A 17,646-nucleotide genomic window follows, 5' to 3' on the forward strand; every position below is an offset into this window, starting at 1 on the left:
CCCTAACTAAGGTCACGAGGGCAGGCAGTTTCTGCTGTGAAGCTATCCGAAGGCTCCCTCCACAGACCAGATAGGGAATGAAACACTTGTGTTGCATCAGGAGGCAGTTAAAATTCAGGCATGAGTTACCTGAAACCTTCGGATGGATGAGGTGCCAATCTGACTTACTAATGATTTAGGTAAGCAAAGACTATTCTCAGGGCCATTCCCCTGATGTGATCAAAACTTGAAAAAACACCACAGAAAAAGATCATGGGATCATAAAGCATATAGCATAAGGTAGAGTGGTTTTCTTACCTTCCTTTAATGCACCTGTAAATAACAATTCTGGTGTAAGAAACAGTCCGAGCAAGAAGAGTTTGCAGAAAAAAAAAAAAAGTCCAAATCACTGCTGATCCCTGTGTTTCTGTGGGCAGTTTAAAAAGCATGTAGTGTTTGAGATACCCAATCTGGAGTCTTCTGAATGTGGAAAGTGTGGGGAATGAAAGAGTTCGGTATAGTTGGTATTGTGCTGTCCTAATCTCTCTCTGAGTCCATTAAGACTCACAATACAAGTCTTGCAAAATACATCCTTCAAAAGCATTTTGTATATACTCATCAAAACCAATTTTATATCAGGGGAAATATTGAGAATACTGAAATTTGAGCTTCCTAATTTAACTTTTAAAACTTTTCTCACCTTCGCTTCCCATATTACAGTGTAGCTTCTCAGACAGATGTGTATTTCTTGGTGAAAGATAAGCACCCATGTATAGCTCTAAATTTCAGGAAAAATAAAGCTTCTACTTTCAAAGCAGTCCTCAGTGTGCTGTAATAAGGTATGAGACTTATAAACATGACCAACTTGTGCAAATGTGGACTCATCAGGGCCATGTTGTCCATGCATCCAGGTGTTTAAATGGCAAACAGATGTCATGCACAGCTGAGCTCTTGGGGCCTGGCTGAGCCTCACATCAATATCTTTCATGGTATGGACACAGAGTTGCTCATCTTCCCTGAGCATTTTGTCTGGGCCGAGTCCATCCCTTGTCACCAGGAACCAGCCCCTAAAACTCTGGCCTCATTCTAGTCTTCCTGGCATCTACTGGCAGGGCCAGATTGGGTAGCAGGCAGTGAGCAGCAGAAATACTACCATGGGTCCACTGCCTGTTCTACCTTTGCCAGTGCCCTGAGACACTGGGCTGGTCCTTGCCCTCCAGAAGGAAGACCCAGTGGGGTAGCTGCTGCCCCTGGGGTAGGAAAGCCCTGCCAGTAGCAAAACCACCCATTTCAATGCAGCAGCAGTAGGGTTTCTCCATTTTTCACTCTGCTCTTCATCCTTAGGGTTGCAAAATCCAGGTTTTCCAAGGCTCCTGTAAAACTGTGAGCTGGTCCTGGGGAAAGGTGTACTTCTAAGACAGGTGTCCTGGACTGGTTCGCCTGTGAGCTACCCATGGGCTGTTGTAGGATTTTGCTCTTCATCACGAGGGGTCTGCATCACACCATCTGCTGTGACACCATCCCTGTCCCAGGATTTGGACCCTTTCTTTTAATGTCAGGATGTTGTTCATGATAGCAGCCAGGCAACACAATCTGGAAATCCTGCAGGCAGCTCTGTGAGCACTGGGGATGCTTTGGAGGCCTCCAGGCATGTCCTTGCCAATCTAAACAAAGATGGTTGTTTTATCTGGATTTTTAAGTGTTTGATTAAAAGGCGGATCAACAATACGCTTACCGTTTTTGAGTTGGAAGTACACATGAAGTAGATAGTAAGCATGTGTAGAGGTATTTCCACTGAAAGGCAAACTATTACTCTGATAGTCAGCATGTTGGTGTGCTTGCCATAACTTTCTAAAATAGTGACTAACCTTTTCCAAGAGTTCAGTTTTTCTAACCTTTCCATGAGTTTTTATTTTTTAAGAGATATAGACCTTACAGTGCTTATTTCCCAAATTATCACAAGGCTTATGATGCCACTGATCAGGTCTCAAACATAGTAATATAATCCTGTGCTTATAAACTGCCACCAAGACACTCATAATGCAGGAGTCTGGCAAGTAGGCTCCCATTGCACAGCATCAATTAATGCTCCACAGAACGGATATGCAGAACATTTGCAATAAAACTTGAAACCACACCCATTTTGTCTGAAAAAAGAGACAAAAGAACAGTAAAAAAGAGGGATGCAGTCGGAGGTCTGAGCTGTCTGGGGTCTCTGCAGTAAAATGCTGCCTGCTGTGGAGAGCCACTCATAAATGTCAGTGCTGATTTTCCAGACCAGTTCTTCAGCCAACGTTGCAAAAAAAATGGAGTTATGCCATTAGGCGCCAAATGTAGTTTTGGGGCCCAGGGTAAGTATGGGAAGCCTCTAAATCTAGAAAAGAAAGAAAATATCCTGCCCTTTGTAAACAGCCAGGATGGACTGCAATGACAAATTAACAAGCTACCATACACTCAATTCTGAAGTGAGGAATAATGGAAGTTATTCATTATTCACTTTATTTACTAATAATGATACAGTATGTGTTAATAGAAAGGGGGCATGGTAATTGAACATAAGATTCAGTATGAAAATACATCTCAGGCTGAGATTATGCTGCATAATCTTATGGCAACAAAAGATAATTTCTGGGTATCAGTATTCTTTCTTAGAGGCCTCGTTTAGACTTCATTTTCAAACTTGGCCATGAAGTTATCAAAGAATTGGGCATGGTTGCAATCTCTGGGCAAAGGAAGCTCAGGACAGGAATGGCAAGGCACTGTTAACGAAGGGCGGCAAGTATTTTAGCAGAACTGTCTGGAAAAGAAGATACACAGCACCTGTCCACTTTGAACTTAGGCTAAGCATTGCTATTTGGTCCTACATTTTAATGATTGCCAGATTTCATAAAACAGATTTTTAAAACAAAATGCCTACCATATTTTAACATGTTGAGTAGGAGATCTGATAGGCATGCCAGGCACTAAAAATGGAAATGCAAATGCAAACTACAGTGTCAATCTGAATTGCCATGCTAGGCCAAGCTTATTTTATTACATACATTCTGCATTCTAAGTACTAATATGTTCATAATGTAAACATTAAGCATACAGAGTTAAAATTCAAGGCCACAATATTTTTGATTGTCCCTTTTTTGTGTCTTTGGTTGGCCGAGATCAACTCGTAGTGTATAAATGCATAAGTTATATAATAATTATATAAAAAGGAAAAAATAACATTGACTTGTATACTTCATTCTGACAAACGCACAGCGTTCGCGACTCGATAAAGAAAAACTGGCGCCCGCCTAACAAAAATACTTAGATGATTTCTGATTTTGGCAGTCAGGGGTTGTCTCTCACTTTAACCAATAGAAAACAAACTCCCTTGATAATGACGAGGTTCCAACTGGTAACTTTTAAATATCAGACACAATTCCAGTTTTACTTTTTTTAAAAAAGAGATGCATATTTTGATTTCTGAATTCTTCTGCTTTTCCCTTTTTCCACCTTTTTTTTTATTACTAGAAAATCAAGTCTGTTCCTCCTGTAATACTGGGAATGGTATAATACTGAGCAATATGTTTCACAAGTCCAAACAAGTGTTTCTTCATAGTCCCAATGCTACTAAGTTTTCAGTCTTTCCAGTCTCAACTGGTAAAGAAGTTTCTCGCATTCTCACCACTTTCGTCCTCCTCTTTCTCCTTTCTGCTTCCTCTGTCAGGTGCAGGCCTCTGATCTACAATCATACACTTGCCCTTCAGCACATTCTTATTTCCAATGTTTGGCTCAGGGTTCCTGTAATACTGTCACGGAATCTTAAAGTTTGGGTTGTCTTCACAGTTTGAGTAGCTGATAACACTCTCATGAATGGAACTCATTTGATTTTAACTAAAACAATGCTGTTATATCACAAATCAGCTTCCACACTAAACCAGCCTCTTTTGTTGATATGTTTCTACTTTTTAAATACAGGTAGGGTTTTTTCCCCTTGTTTTTCCCTTTCCCCTCCCTCTTTAGTAATAGTTCATATATTGTATGTTAGGTCACTATAGACTTATCCTTATATTGCTGTAGTATTGTCCCAGTTTTGCACTAGTAAGATAACAAACTTTACACATAAGCTTATCAACTTTTTAAGACCACTAGCTTTTGCAGGTTTTCCTTATCATTTCATGCTTTTACCTACAATAGTCTATTGTTGTTTGGTCCACAGAGTCGATGCCCATATACATTACATTTTAGTATCTTAATACTTCTTGAATATCTCCTTTAAATCCCTACTACAAAGAGTCTTATTTTTTTAATGTTTGTTGTTTTTTTTTTCCTAGCCAAACCTTCACTTATCTCTTTAGGCACTTTTAATTCATGGACTCCAATAGAGTTCATTGCAATTCATCAGGGACTGTATCCCAGCGAGAAGTGTCTTTCTTTGCTTTTTCTGATGTTTCTTTTTTCTCCACTTAGTAGTAGGTGCCAAGATGAGAAGGCATATGCGCAGCTGGCAGTCTGGTATTGGGATAGATACCTCCAGTTGGTGAATTCCAGTACGGATTAGGGGCAGCAAAAAAGCTGGACGATGTTACAGGCAAAGCAGGGGGGTGGGGAGCTACAAAATTCATCTTCTGAGGATGCGCATGGTAAGAGCTCATGTAGGGGAGGTCTGATGGGTATTTGTACATGGATGACTCTGGGGGGTGAGGCTGGAGAGCCTGAGCAATTCCGTGGAAGTCAAATTTGTAGGCGTAGCGCTTACCATGAACCTTAGTCATAATATTTTTATCATAATAGTAGCGAAGCGCACGGCTGAGTTTGTCATAGTTCATGTTAGGCTTGCTTTTTCTCTCCCCCCAGCGCCGAGCCACTTCGTCAGGGTCGGTCATCTTGAACTCCCCGTTGGTGCCCTCCCAGGTGATGCAGTTGGAGTTGGAGCTGTCCGAGAGGAGCTCCAGCAGGAACTGCCATAGCTGTATCTGCCCACTCCCTGTGGGGGAAAAAGAAAAGGAAATGTCAGGACTAGTGACTAATAATGTTAATACTTCAGTTCTTCTAGGTTCTCATATAGGACCCTAGTAGGAAATGTTGTTCTGACTTCTTACTCTTAAATAGTTGCCCCCTTCTCCCAGCCCTGTCTCATGAAATCCTGAAGAGCAGAGATAATGGTAATATGTGTCATGTTTTCCCCCATCTGAGTGGCAGAATGCCATTACATGGAGATTTGATAGTTACCTAATGTCATTCAGTGTAGACAACTGATGGGGAAATAATACAGTGCTTATTTAGGAAACTAATCTCTAAAGTTCAGGACAAACAGCTTTCACTTGCGTAACATTTTGCTTGTTCTCACAGCATTATGTTGTAACTAAATGTTCTCTGCTATGGAATAAGCCTACACAAAATGGAGAAGTTTAGAGAAAGCTGGGCTCATGCCAAACCATATCATCCATTTGCAGCATTTGGGGAAATGCAGAACGGAAACTTATTAGCTCGCTGTTGTACTGCATACAACCATAGGGCAAAACATTTGCAAGAACAGTGAAAAGGTCCATAAAATACATTCTTGTCATCATTTTGTGTCAAACAAGTTTAAATGATTATTGAAGTTAAGACTTAAAACCTTTTTTTTTCCCCTCATTCCTCTGCCAATTTAATCTTACAAAGAAGATAATTAGTCTGCTGTCAACTTTGCAGAAGTGTGTTGCCCAGAGTTATAGGAATGAAATTTGACCATTTTAGGCAATTGAAAGTAGATTTCAAAGGGCCTTGCCACTGATATTCATGCTAAAAGCTTAGCATTTCTTAATAAAGCAGCACTGAAATGATGCAAAACACAGCTGAAGCAGCTTGCAAGCCAATCTGTTTCACAAGCACAATGTCAGCAGAATTTGCCAACCAGCTTGTATGTGCTAAATTCTAAGTACATCTCTGACCAGGAATAGGTCAGGTTTCTTTTTCTTTTCCAAACCAGATATGTGGGTATAATAAACAAGCTTTTCTTTAGAAAACTTATAGTAGCGAATTATAATATCAAGCTAGAGTAGCATCTGAAATCCATTAGCAGTTTATACTTCAGTACAACTGAAACCCATATTCTTTTAAATTATATTTATCCAAACTGCCATTAATGAATTTCTTCTGTTCCATTAACATGCATTAAGTAAACAAACAAACAAAAGAATCCATGGTATGAGCAAGGCATGCAAGTTTTAATACACAAAACATAACAAGAGGATTAGCCTTGGAAAATCAATAAACAGTTCAGCACTGGACGAAACACAACTTTTTGTATAAGCAATCCAACATATGTTCTAACATAAACACTTGCCTTCCAAATGTAATATATAGTCCTATGAAAATAAATGGTTGCTGTCAATTTCCTTTTAATGAGAGAGTAATTCCACCAATTTATAAACACAGAAAACATGTTCAAGCACAGGAATGATGGTGTGTAGGAATTCTGTATCTAAATGTTAAAAGAGTATCTCAATCCAGATCATGTTAGTGTCTTCCACAGTAATGAAGTCTATCAAATGGATGCTTGACAAAATTGTAAAAGCTGGGGTTTAGGAACAAATTAGAGGGAGGCAGGCCCCCACTTCCAGTTAAGATCAGCGTCACCTGGAAATCCACTGCCTTATGCCATTTGGAAAATTTCATTCTCAATTGCTTTCCTATGCCATACAAAACTGTTTATAAAGTGAGCTAATCTAGCACTGTGCTTGATATCACTTGGGAAAAAGTGAAAGGAAATGGATGAGTATTTTGGCAATTTCATGCCATGAAAAACCATACACTGGTTCTAAGAAGACACATTGTTACTGGAGGTTGAAGAGACCTGCAATGTGGAATAAGAAACATGGTGTCCTGTGGCTGTTAAAGCAAGGGGAATAGGATGTGGATTTACAGCATCAATCCATTGTGGCAGATTATGATGTTGATTATGGTGGTGTACAGTCACAATGTGTCCTCTGGGCTCAGAGCAGAAACAGTGAAATCTGCACAGTTCACAATCAATCAGTGTTATTAACTCACCAAGAAGGTTCATTGTCTTTAGCTAAAATATGCTACAAGCCCCTGCCCACAATGCACCTTGTTGCTTTCTTAAAGTGGGAAAATATTTTTTAAATGTTTAATTTTTCTTTGCAAATAGATTGTGCTTTCCTGTTTTTCTCCCTGTATAATTTATTAATCTCAAAATTTTTTCTTTGTCAAGGTCATTATGGCATTGTATTGTGTATTAACAGAATCTGGGACACATATGACACAGATTGCTAAAAGACTCATGCCCCTGTGGAGAAGTACCTGGAGGCCAGATGGGGTTATCTTACAGCATTTAACAAAATCCTGATGTTTTGCAACTGAAGTGAACTCCTATTGATATGAGAAGTTCAAATACCTCTAATGAGGTATTTGAGTGACAGAATGTAACCATCTACTTAAGAATTATTTGAATAGCTCTCTACAGAGAGCTATATTAACTATGTCTCCAATGAATACAATGGGAAATAAAACACCTAGCTCATATGTAGGCACCTACAGTAAGATACGTGACCTTCTGTGTCTTAATCTGTGACCTCAGTCCCACCCTCATTTAATTTAGAAACCTAATCCTGCAACACATTGGGTATCATTGGCTTCCACTGAGTCATACAGAAGAGTGGTAAAATCTATCACATCATCTTCCAAGTTTGGCTTAAAACTGAAGTGGAGATATGAGTAGTGAAAAGAAATCCTCCTAAATCAGCAAAATCTCTTCTCACCTGGATTTGCAAGTCGGCTGCTGGTCGGTCCAAGAATCTGATATGGATCTACAAAATGGTGAAAGAAAGATTTAAAATCATGTAGCAATGATGTCAAATATTTTAGGTGTTACTTTTTAACCTTGTAAGGGGCAGTGTATACTGCCTGATGGAACAGAAGGTCCAACACTGGAGAAAGCGGTTCCTTGCTCAGCATTGCAATATTTGCATGTTTTGCCTTGAAATTGGGTGTGCAAGTGAACAATTGCAAGGATAAACATTTGCCTTTTTTACTGTATTAGTGCGCACAAGCATATATTCAGATGCACCATAAATTTGGCCCAGAGGTATTCTAATTTCTACTTAAATAGACATACACACAGGAACCCTTTGGTACTATCGATCCTTGCAGTGTGCCAGGGCCCACAGGTGCAGACAGGTAATGGGGTAAAGTCCCCTCTGCAAAGGACAGTGGCCTCTCTTGTAAAACCATGTTTATTTTCCCTGCACGACTGCTAACTCCTTCTGTGCCAAAACAATCTCAAGAAGAGGGCTGAGAGTGCCTGGTCAGCTCAGGGAACGTGGCTGGGTCGATTCTTCTGTGTCACTGTAGTCCAGTGAGGGATGCCCCATATTAACTTTGCAACTAGGGTTTTCAGAAGAGCCTGTGTCAGCCACACAATGCCCACAGCATCTCAATGTTTTCCTCAAAGGATTCCATCCAGAAATGAAAACTTAGTTTCCTTAAGTACAACAGGAAAAAGGGAAAGCTGTGGCAGAAGTACAAAAGCCAAAGTGATGGGTTGCAAGCACAGCCCGGAGCCTCTTGCTGAACGACCCTATCACTGGGCTGCCTCGCCTCTGGATGGCTGCTCTCAAACGGCTGCCCATTTTACAGCCAAGAAGATAATCAGGTTACATTCCTTACAGATTTAAAAGGTTACATTCCTTATACATTTAAATAATCTGTGCAGCTCACACGCAGCCATTAAATGGTCCTAAGGACTTACATAAATCATCAGTATATTTCTTGAAAGATTCTCATGGCTGGAAGGCCAGATTAGATACAATGCTATTTGGGCAAAAAGCAGGGTAATACTTCCCAGGCAGCATGCATACGAGTTAATGAGAAGTAGTCATGCACACAGTCTTATTTAGATATGACAAAAAAAAACAGAATAATGATTTGAAATCCATGTGATAAAAACAGGCTCAGAGCCTTCTGAGCTAAGAATATCCTCCAGATCTCTTTTATTTCCCACTTCTACCCTTCTGCTGTTAACAAAAGCCATAACTGACTCAGAACATCTCTAGCGCTTTCTAGCTACCTGTCTAAAACACAGTCAAATTCACAATAAAGGACTAGGTCCTACCCCATGGATTAGCCGCTTTGAACACAGAAAATGCACTGATTTTGCAAAGCCACTAGTCTACAAACTCGCAGAATCATAGGATCATAGAATAGTTAGGGTTGGAAAGGACCTTAAGATCATCTAGTTACAACCCCCCTGCCATGGGCAGGGACACCACATACTAAACCATGTCACCCAAGACTCCCTCCAACCTGGCCTTGAATATTGACAGGTCATAAACTTCTACTTTCTCCTTAGTTTCCCAACAGATTGAGAATCCTTCTAATTCTCCTGTTTAATTTCCCAAAACCCAGTCCAAACAAATTTCTCTATGCTGTAATCCATTTTCATTTCCTTGTTCATGCACATTTTCCAACTGCTAGCATTTCAGCTACTATATGGTCTTTTGACATCCTTACCTTCTACCTTTCATAGACTCATAGAATGGTTAGGGTTGGAAAGGACCTTCAGATCATCTAGTTCCAATCCTCCTGCCATGGGCAGGGATGCCTCACACTGGACCACTGTAGTTTGTTTACCAGTTTTTTCACTCTGCAAGGTCATCAGTGCCATTAAACATCACTACAAGCATTTGTCAGTGATCATGGGGGCCTTCATCTCAGATCCAGCTGCAGAGCTAACTCATACGCATCTGGGTACTTAGTGCCCACCAGCTGGAGATCTCACTAGTGGTCTGAATCAGACATTGCAATTTACTTCTGGTTGGCAGGGGAGAGCTGTTCTTCTCATCAAGCTCAGCAAACCCCATCAGACCCAGGCATAATTCAAACAAAACGACACCCACCTAACTGAGGACGTTGGTCTTCTGTTTTGGGAACTGTTGAGGATGATGGCTGAGTAGCTGAAAATGGAAAAACCATGTAGTTATTTTTCCAGTTTGGAAGCTGGTCACCAAACCTGTGACAGATCACAGGCCTGGGACTCCTGCTGCTCACCACTCAATGATGGTCACAATAGGATTTAGTTTTATAAGACTACAGGGTCAGGGACTTGATGAAGCCTGAGTTCAAGGAAAAATGTGGCTGCCCCAGTAACTCCACCCAGTATTGTCTATACAGAGCCAAAATGCTTTCCAGCCAAGGCACAGGTAAAAATCTTCCAGAGCTGAGTGCTGAAGTAGCTCCTATTACTTCACTTCAGAGCCTATCCAGGTTGCACCAGATGTGCATTAGGCCCACAGGCTAGACATATGCAGATGCTTTTACCTTTTGACTGAGGACTGGGGTGGCTCGTCCACGCTGATCTCCTGGCTTGCTCATAAGGCAAGTCTGCAAAGGAAAGATGCACTGATTCATGCAGATACAGAATAAAGTTTATACGTCCATGAGGGGCACATTTCTAGGGGAGTCACAGGATTGAAAAAAATACTGAAATAAGAAGGATATTCTTTGTTAAGAACCTTCATTGTCTTTATTGTCTCTAAAAATAACAGAGTCACATTGTTCTCTGCATTGCTCTTTAGAGATGCCTATTCTTGTTAGATGTCTGAACTGAACTGAAATAGCTGGTAAAAATACTCACACAGTCCATAATTCCCAAAGGCTCAGAGTACTCCCTTTGGTCCCCTTCCTCGGCCCGGAACACCAAGGAATGACACACACTGTACATCATGGACAATTTATGCTTGAGTCTTGCAGGAAAAGTCCGCCAAGAGGTCAGAGCTCAGATTAAGCATAAACTGTGTACCATTTCCTCCCAATCTCAGCATGTAACAGTATTTTCTTTTAACAAGATAGACTTTAGTTCATTTAATGTGCCATTCTTCTAAGTTTGCTGCTGTCATCCTTTGAGATTAATCAAACTTTACAGGTTGAATTTGACAGTTCCCTTTTCTGACACCTGGTCATAGACAGAGATCATCACTCAGAATGCAACCTTTTGGCTAGTTGATTGCTTCATTTTATCAATCTCACTTGTTTCTCTTCTACTAGTAATTTCAAATTATTCATATAATCATATAATCACAGAATGGTTTGGGTTGGAAGGGACCTTAAAGATAATCTAGTTCCAACTCCCCTGCCATGGGCAGGGACACCTTCCGCTACACCAAGTTGCTCAAAGTTCCGTACAACCTGGCCTTGAACACTGCCAGGGATGGAGCAACCACAGCTTCTCTGAGCAACCTGGTCCAATGCCCCATCACCCTCATAATGAAGAATTTCTTCATAATATCTAATCTAAATCTATCCTCTTCCAGTTTAAAGTCATTCCCTCTTCCCCTATCACTATGTGACCTTGTAAAAAGTCCCTCTCCAGATTGCTTGTAAGCCTCCTTTAGGTATTGGAAGACTTTTCTTTCACTTTTCCTTTCACACCCCAGTATCCTTACAGATTTTAGAAACATAAGATGTGAAAACATCTTAAATGTTAAACATGCTTAAATGTTAAACATATATATGCATACATATTATATTTCTTCCAAAAAGTGGATAGATTTTTCCCCGTTTCATCTATTTAGATATTCCTTTCTGCTTCTTGGGACAAGCTCCTTAACTTTATGTATCTAAATTTTTGTTTGCCTTTTCTTTCATTTACTTATTACTTCTATTTCATTTAAATGGTTTAGCACATAAAAATGAATAAACTAAACTAAAAGATTTCTCCATAAAGTATATGTAATAAATTCAAATGTTTGGTTTACTCTTTGAAATCCTCTGCAATTGCCTGTGCTTTTCTATGGCCAGCTTTAACACATCAGCTAAAATTGCTGCCAAAATCAGAGACTTCTGTAGACTGCCCAGGATCTCAGGAAGTTAGCAGTACCCACCTGCCGCTAAGTTGTTGTGGATGACTTGATTCTTAACAATGCTTGTGCTTTGTTTTAGAAATGATGTTTGGAAATTAAACCACTTATGAAGCAAAGAAACAGTCACAGACTGGCTCTGTGAAAACAGATCTATCTCTGCCCATTTCCAAGTGCAGAAATATCGAATGGAAATAAAGTGTAATGTGAAATTCACAACCAAATTGCCTTTAATTTATTTAGTCTGCTTGGCTTGTGGAGCAGACTGGCACTACCAGTGCTGTCACTTCATGGAATCTTACACTTTGAAAACTTTCGTTTTGCTGAGATATGCAATTTAACTTTGTACTGAATTTGAGTAACTAGTGATTTTTTATCCCTGATTTTTTGAGAACTATACCACAATCTTGCCCTTCAGAAACTTGGCAAAAATAACGTGAATGTACAAGTGCTCATTTCTGAGCAGAATACTGGTGTGCAGGTGAATCATTGTAACATGCAGCTGTCCTGACCAGGCTGACATCAACACTGTTATTAACTGTTGTAGTTAGAGATAACTCATGGCCTGAGGAATTTATCTTCTGGAAAAAAAATTTAGAATGACTCTGGTCATGTTTCCAGGGGGTTCTGAGTTCTGCCTGTACAGATGGGTACAGGGCTCAGCTGTGGGATGCTTGCATGTGTCTTGTCCCATTCTGCTTTGCCTGGCCAGTTCTCTACCTCCATGGCAGCTTTGCCAGGGAGATTCTGGTGACGTAAGGAACCTATTTTGTGCCCTCCCCCCCCCCCCCCCCCCCCCAGTCTCCTTTGCTCTGCTCTGCATTGCTCTTCCTCTCTCCTTTTTGTAGGTGTCCAAATTATCAGACACCTGTACACGGAGAAGGCTGTGTGATGCCATGTGCTTGTACTTGGTGGCACTTACAGTCTTGAAATGTATTTGGTACAAATTTAGGACTGTGAGAAAACTTTTGCCTTTTAACTCATCTTCTGGTTTTCTGACTACACCCTCTCCACTGAAAGAAAAATCCAGCTATCAGCCTTTCTTGAAATAGCACCAAATTCCAACTTCTTTCTTAGTTCAGTATTGTGTCTTGATAAACATGTTGCTATCCTAGATAAGCAGATCTGTTCTTATTCATGAGATATTAGTACAACATGTCCTTATCTTGGATAGATCTTTGATGGGAATGCTCCTGTTTGATGAGACATGTAGACAAACCCATATTAGGTCTTCCTGAGCTCCTGACAGCTTCGTTGTATTACTTACAGCTTGCTGAAACGTCATGTTCTGTTGTAAAGGTGACTGAAGAAATACTCCTTTGTCATTGCAGTTGATTATGAGCCCTGCTCATTTCCTATTTTCTATTGTAATGCCTTAACAATGGCAATGCTTAAATACTTTCTCCAGAATTGCTTACCAGGATTTGGCTAATTCCCATTTAACATTATGTATTCCCACCCCTCATTTTTGACCTTTTTCATGTCATCAAGTGATTGTCCCTGGGGTCTGCCATTGCTCTCACATGAAGAGAACTTTGTAATGGAAAAGTTGCTTTGCAGTCTAGTTGAAATATGACATTTAACTAAAAGGAAAGCCACAGAATAAGCCAACAAAACAGTTTCTTGAAAGAAAACTGAAACTCTGCAAAAAAGATTTTTTTTCTTTACGAACAAAAATTCTGGATTTAGAGATGTTTGTCAACTTTCAATTGTAAAAGATAAAATAATACTTTCAAAATCACATTATAGTTTGTTGTAAGAAAAGTTTACTTAGGATATACCACTTTACACAGAAGAATAGAGACACCCTACATCCAAACTACAACTCTTACAAGTGATTGTGTAAACACAGGAAGATGTTGACATAAAACACTTAGTTTTGTAAGTGCCACTGTAAATGTGATTTAGATAAAAATAATGAAATTCAGGAGTTCACTATGTCTGATATGTGGTTTAGAAATTTTTACTTTAGAGAAAACTGCTTTAATGTTTCATGAAAATGCCTAACTTCTTTTCGAATATCCTCACTTCTAATACTGAGACTAAGCAGGTATTCTGTGATATTCTTTATTTTGATAATTATATCCTGTTTCCTCATCCCCAGACCCTGACTGGAACAATTCTAAACTTATTGTATCTTTCAACATGCTTGAAAGATTTTCCATATTTCCATGGCTTGCTCTAAGCACCTTCTAATTCTGCAAACAGCTTTTTTGAGGAATGACTCACACAGTCTTCTGTACAAGGCCACACTGCTGATTTGTTTAATGACACAGTCAGATTTCCCACATGATCCTCCACTGTGTTTCTTCATTTGTTTAATTTTTTTTTATACTTTGTCAACGTACTAGAGCAGTGGCTTTCATTGTGCCATAAATAAAGAAGCCTATGTTAAGTTCTTCTTTCTCAAGTGAAGATGGTTAATTTGAAATCAGTAAGATATGCAAGTAACTTGTGTCTTATACTGCATTTATCAACTTGCATTTTCAGCTGTTAACATATTGCCAGCTTCCTTCTCTATTAATGTTTCTAGACGCCTGTACAGGAATCCTTTAGAGGAACCTCTGAGTTTAAGTAATGACAAAATCATATGCCATGTCTATGTGTTATACCAAATATATTGTGTCTTTTTCCCAATTATTAATAACTACAGATCTTGGCAGAGAATGCTAAAGCACCTATGACTTAAGATGTCCATTTTTTAGTCTTGGCAATGGGTTAATTAGCAGTTCTTAATCTTTTTCTTATGATATGCTGATTTAACTTTTATTGTAAATAGTCATGGGGCACTTTGGTAAATGCTTTATGAAAACCAAATGCTAAATGTGTGCACTGAATCAGTGGTTTCTTTTTTATTCACTATTATAGACAAATAAATGTAGCAGAAGAGTTTGTTTTCCTAGAAACTAAACAGGGTGGATTTGGTCATGTAATAGCCTGGTAGCTGTTTCCCTATCTATCTTTTTAAAATTGTCAATTAACAAATCTACAGAGAAGTATATACAAGTGTATATAAAATAGTTACTTATATGTATTGTCCTGGATTATACCCTAGAGCATTGACAAAGATATATATATAATATTTGCTATCTGAAACACCCTCTGTTTTTAATGAGATACTGTATCTTTTCACAAGCGCCCAGTCAATTCAAGCATCCCTTTAGTACACTTGGATGTATGACTCTGGTTCAGTAATGGATTTCCTTTAAATTTAGGATTTTGCTGCAAATCCTTTTGATGTCTCACAGTACTTTGCACTTATTAATGGAAAAGCAAATGTCCAGATCAGTAATTTTTCCAGAATCTTTAGAGGTGAAGTGTGATATTAAGAAAATCTTTAGCTTCATAGCAATGTCCTCATCTTCTTTATTCTCTTTAGCCTTTCACATATTAGCACGCTTCCATGGGCTTCAAACTTCTGAACAATAAGAATTTCCTTATGTTTTGATTTTGCTTTAACCTTTTAAACTCACAGGCAGATCTTGTGGGGTTTGTTTGCCTCAAACATAAATAAAAACTAGATAGCATTTTTAGAGAACTTTTTCCCAATATACTTCAAATAGCATTATAAAAGAGGGTATTCTTGCCTCATTTTACAGACAGAGAGCTGAAGCACATTGAAAAGTGACTGTGCTGGGACAGTGCTACAGTACCAGTGAATAGAGCTCAGGTCTTCTGATTCTCTGGTACTTTAAATAGTAGACAGCATTGCTTCAAATACAGAGATGATATGTAGAAGAAACAGATCTATTAAACAGCTCTATTTAATTGTGTCACTCTACACAATGATACATAAACACATATATATACAACATATGTATATAATATGTGTGTGTATTCAAACTATAGTCTAATATTTATGAAAAGAGAGTTGAATGAGAAAAAGAATGAGATACTTCAAGGGATGAAATGGATAAGATCACAGCATACAAAAGATGGTCATTGTTCATACCTGGCCTGGTTGTGATTCTCTGTGCTGCTTCTGGATAAACTGATGTATTTGGAAAAATAAAAGTGGCACCTCCTAAAGAGAAAGAAGATGACATAACACCTAAAGATTCATATTCACAACCCCTAAGTCAACTGATATTTTCCCTCTTGTAGTATGTCTGAATGAAGACTATGAATGACTAATTTCTATCTTAGGACTATTAAATAGAAAAGTTAATTCCGATAGCTTTTGCACCTCCACAAGTCCATTCAAATTATTGGATAAAAGTCTGTGCAAAATCTGCAGTAAGGGAAGAGACAGACAAGTTCAGGAAATCCCTTCTACCTTCATCACAATTACCTCCACCTGAGCAAGTGGTTTCATATTTTCTGAAATAAAACTTTTTTGCCTTCTTTTCATTAGTGCATGCACTTCACTAAACAGGTTCATATTTCCAACAGAGACTGCAAGTCTGGGCAAAAGCCTATTGATGTCTGTGGGAATCTTCTCAAAGACTTTGGTGGGCTTTGGGTCAGACCCTCATGAATCCCATTCTCTCCACATAGTGAAAAAAAATAAAAATATTGAGCTTGATATAGAAAATGGTATCTCATCTCAGACACTGAAACTGCTCTCACTACATCAACAGACTTCTAATGACCATCTTTAAGAACATGAAAAGGGTCATATGGATTTGTGCCGTTACTGCTGACTTCAAGAACTTTTTTCTAGCTCTTTTCGGGTCCTTTGAAAACCCCACTCTAAAGATCTTATGCCAAAGGAACAACTAATTTTCCTTACGCTGATGAACAGCATGATATTATTTACACTCCCAATGAAACTTCCAACAGAAATGCAGGCAAATCTCATTTTGCTGAAATGAATTTCAAAATATCATTGTCAGTGCACACATGTAGAAAAAGATAACACATAGAACTGCTGAATAACACTTGGATAATTGTATATTGAAACTGCTTGGGAATTAGAATCTGGAAAGCTAGAGATGGAAAAGACCATCAAGTCCATCTATTTGTAGAAAGAGTTTAAATCTAATTTCAAACACCATCAAAGTCAATGGAAAAAAAAAAATATTGCTTTTGGTGGGGTTTGCAGCAGGCCTACAGCTTACAGTAGGACTTCATGTCAAGTGGCAAACATCTGTTCTCAGGGAGAGATCTTCTAATCTAGTTAATTTTGCTGGGACACTCACTGCTATTTACCACAGTGAAAAACTAAATGAAATATGAAAAAGGCATCACAATCTGGTTTTTTCTGGGGGGTTGGGTTTTTTGTTGTTGTTGTTCTGTTTTTGTTTGTTTGTTTGTTTTGGGTTTCTTTTGTGGGGTTTTTGTTTGTTTGTTTTTTGTTGGGTTGGTTGGTTTTTTATTATCCTTTGTATTATCTTTTTCATTTCTTATAAAGAATTGTTATTTCTGGTCACTGTTGGTAACTAATACCCTCAGGCATGATCATGCAATATTCCAAACATCTTTAATTAGTATGTATATCATACTGTGTACACAATTCCATGCCATCTTCTGTTGCACAACTGTGAGAGCAAGGTCAAATGTATTCTGAATTATTTTCATATATATTTTCAGTCACATTTTGAAAGAGGCATGTATTGTATCGTTCTCCTACCTACACTCAATGCTTTCCTGGCCCAAATTAACAGAAAGCTGAATATTCATTTCAGACTTAGTGGAGATTACAACAAACTTTATGGAGTTTCCAGCTCAAGTCCCATATCGCTGGCAAACGAGATGACCTAACTGCTTAAATAGCAATTTTACCGAATTATACAATATATATACTGCATGGGAGGGAAGACAGTCCCCATTCAACAGAGCCCACAACACTTAGGCAAGCGCTGAAGCACTTTTGAGCTCCACCAACCTTCTA

The 17,646-nt window shown here is 38.8% G+C and overlaps 1 protein-coding gene across 2 annotated transcripts in view; it reads right to left on the bottom strand.

Annotated features, from left to right (window-relative positions):
* Positions 1 to 2,461: 2,461 nt before the first annotated feature.
* ERG (ETS transcription factor ERG) overlaps positions 2,462 to 17,646 on the bottom strand; it is a 65,111-nt gene continuing 49,926 nt past the window's right edge. For both annotated transcript variants that reach the window (XM_030476956.1, XM_030476957.1), the window contains exons 6-10: positions 15,766 to 15,837; positions 10,276 to 10,338; positions 9,855 to 9,911; positions 7,719 to 7,766; positions 2,462 to 4,942 (exon numbers count right to left, since the gene is read on the bottom strand). In XM_030476956.1, coding sequence (XP_030332816.1) covers positions 4,422 to 4,942; positions 7,719 to 7,766; positions 9,855 to 9,911; positions 10,276 to 10,338; positions 15,766 to 15,837 — 761 coding nt within the window. In that variant the 3' untranslated portion in view covers positions 2,462 to 4,421. The remainder of the gene's footprint in view (positions 4,943 to 7,718; positions 7,767 to 9,854; positions 9,912 to 10,275; positions 10,339 to 15,765; positions 15,838 to 17,646) is intronic.

The sequence above is a fragment of the Strigops habroptila genome, chromosome 2 (assembly GCF_004027225.2).
Source record: "Strigops habroptila isolate Jane chromosome 2, bStrHab1.2.pri, whole genome shotgun sequence".
Classification (NCBI taxonomy): Eukaryota; Metazoa; Chordata; class Aves; order Psittaciformes; family Psittacidae; genus Strigops; species Strigops habroptila.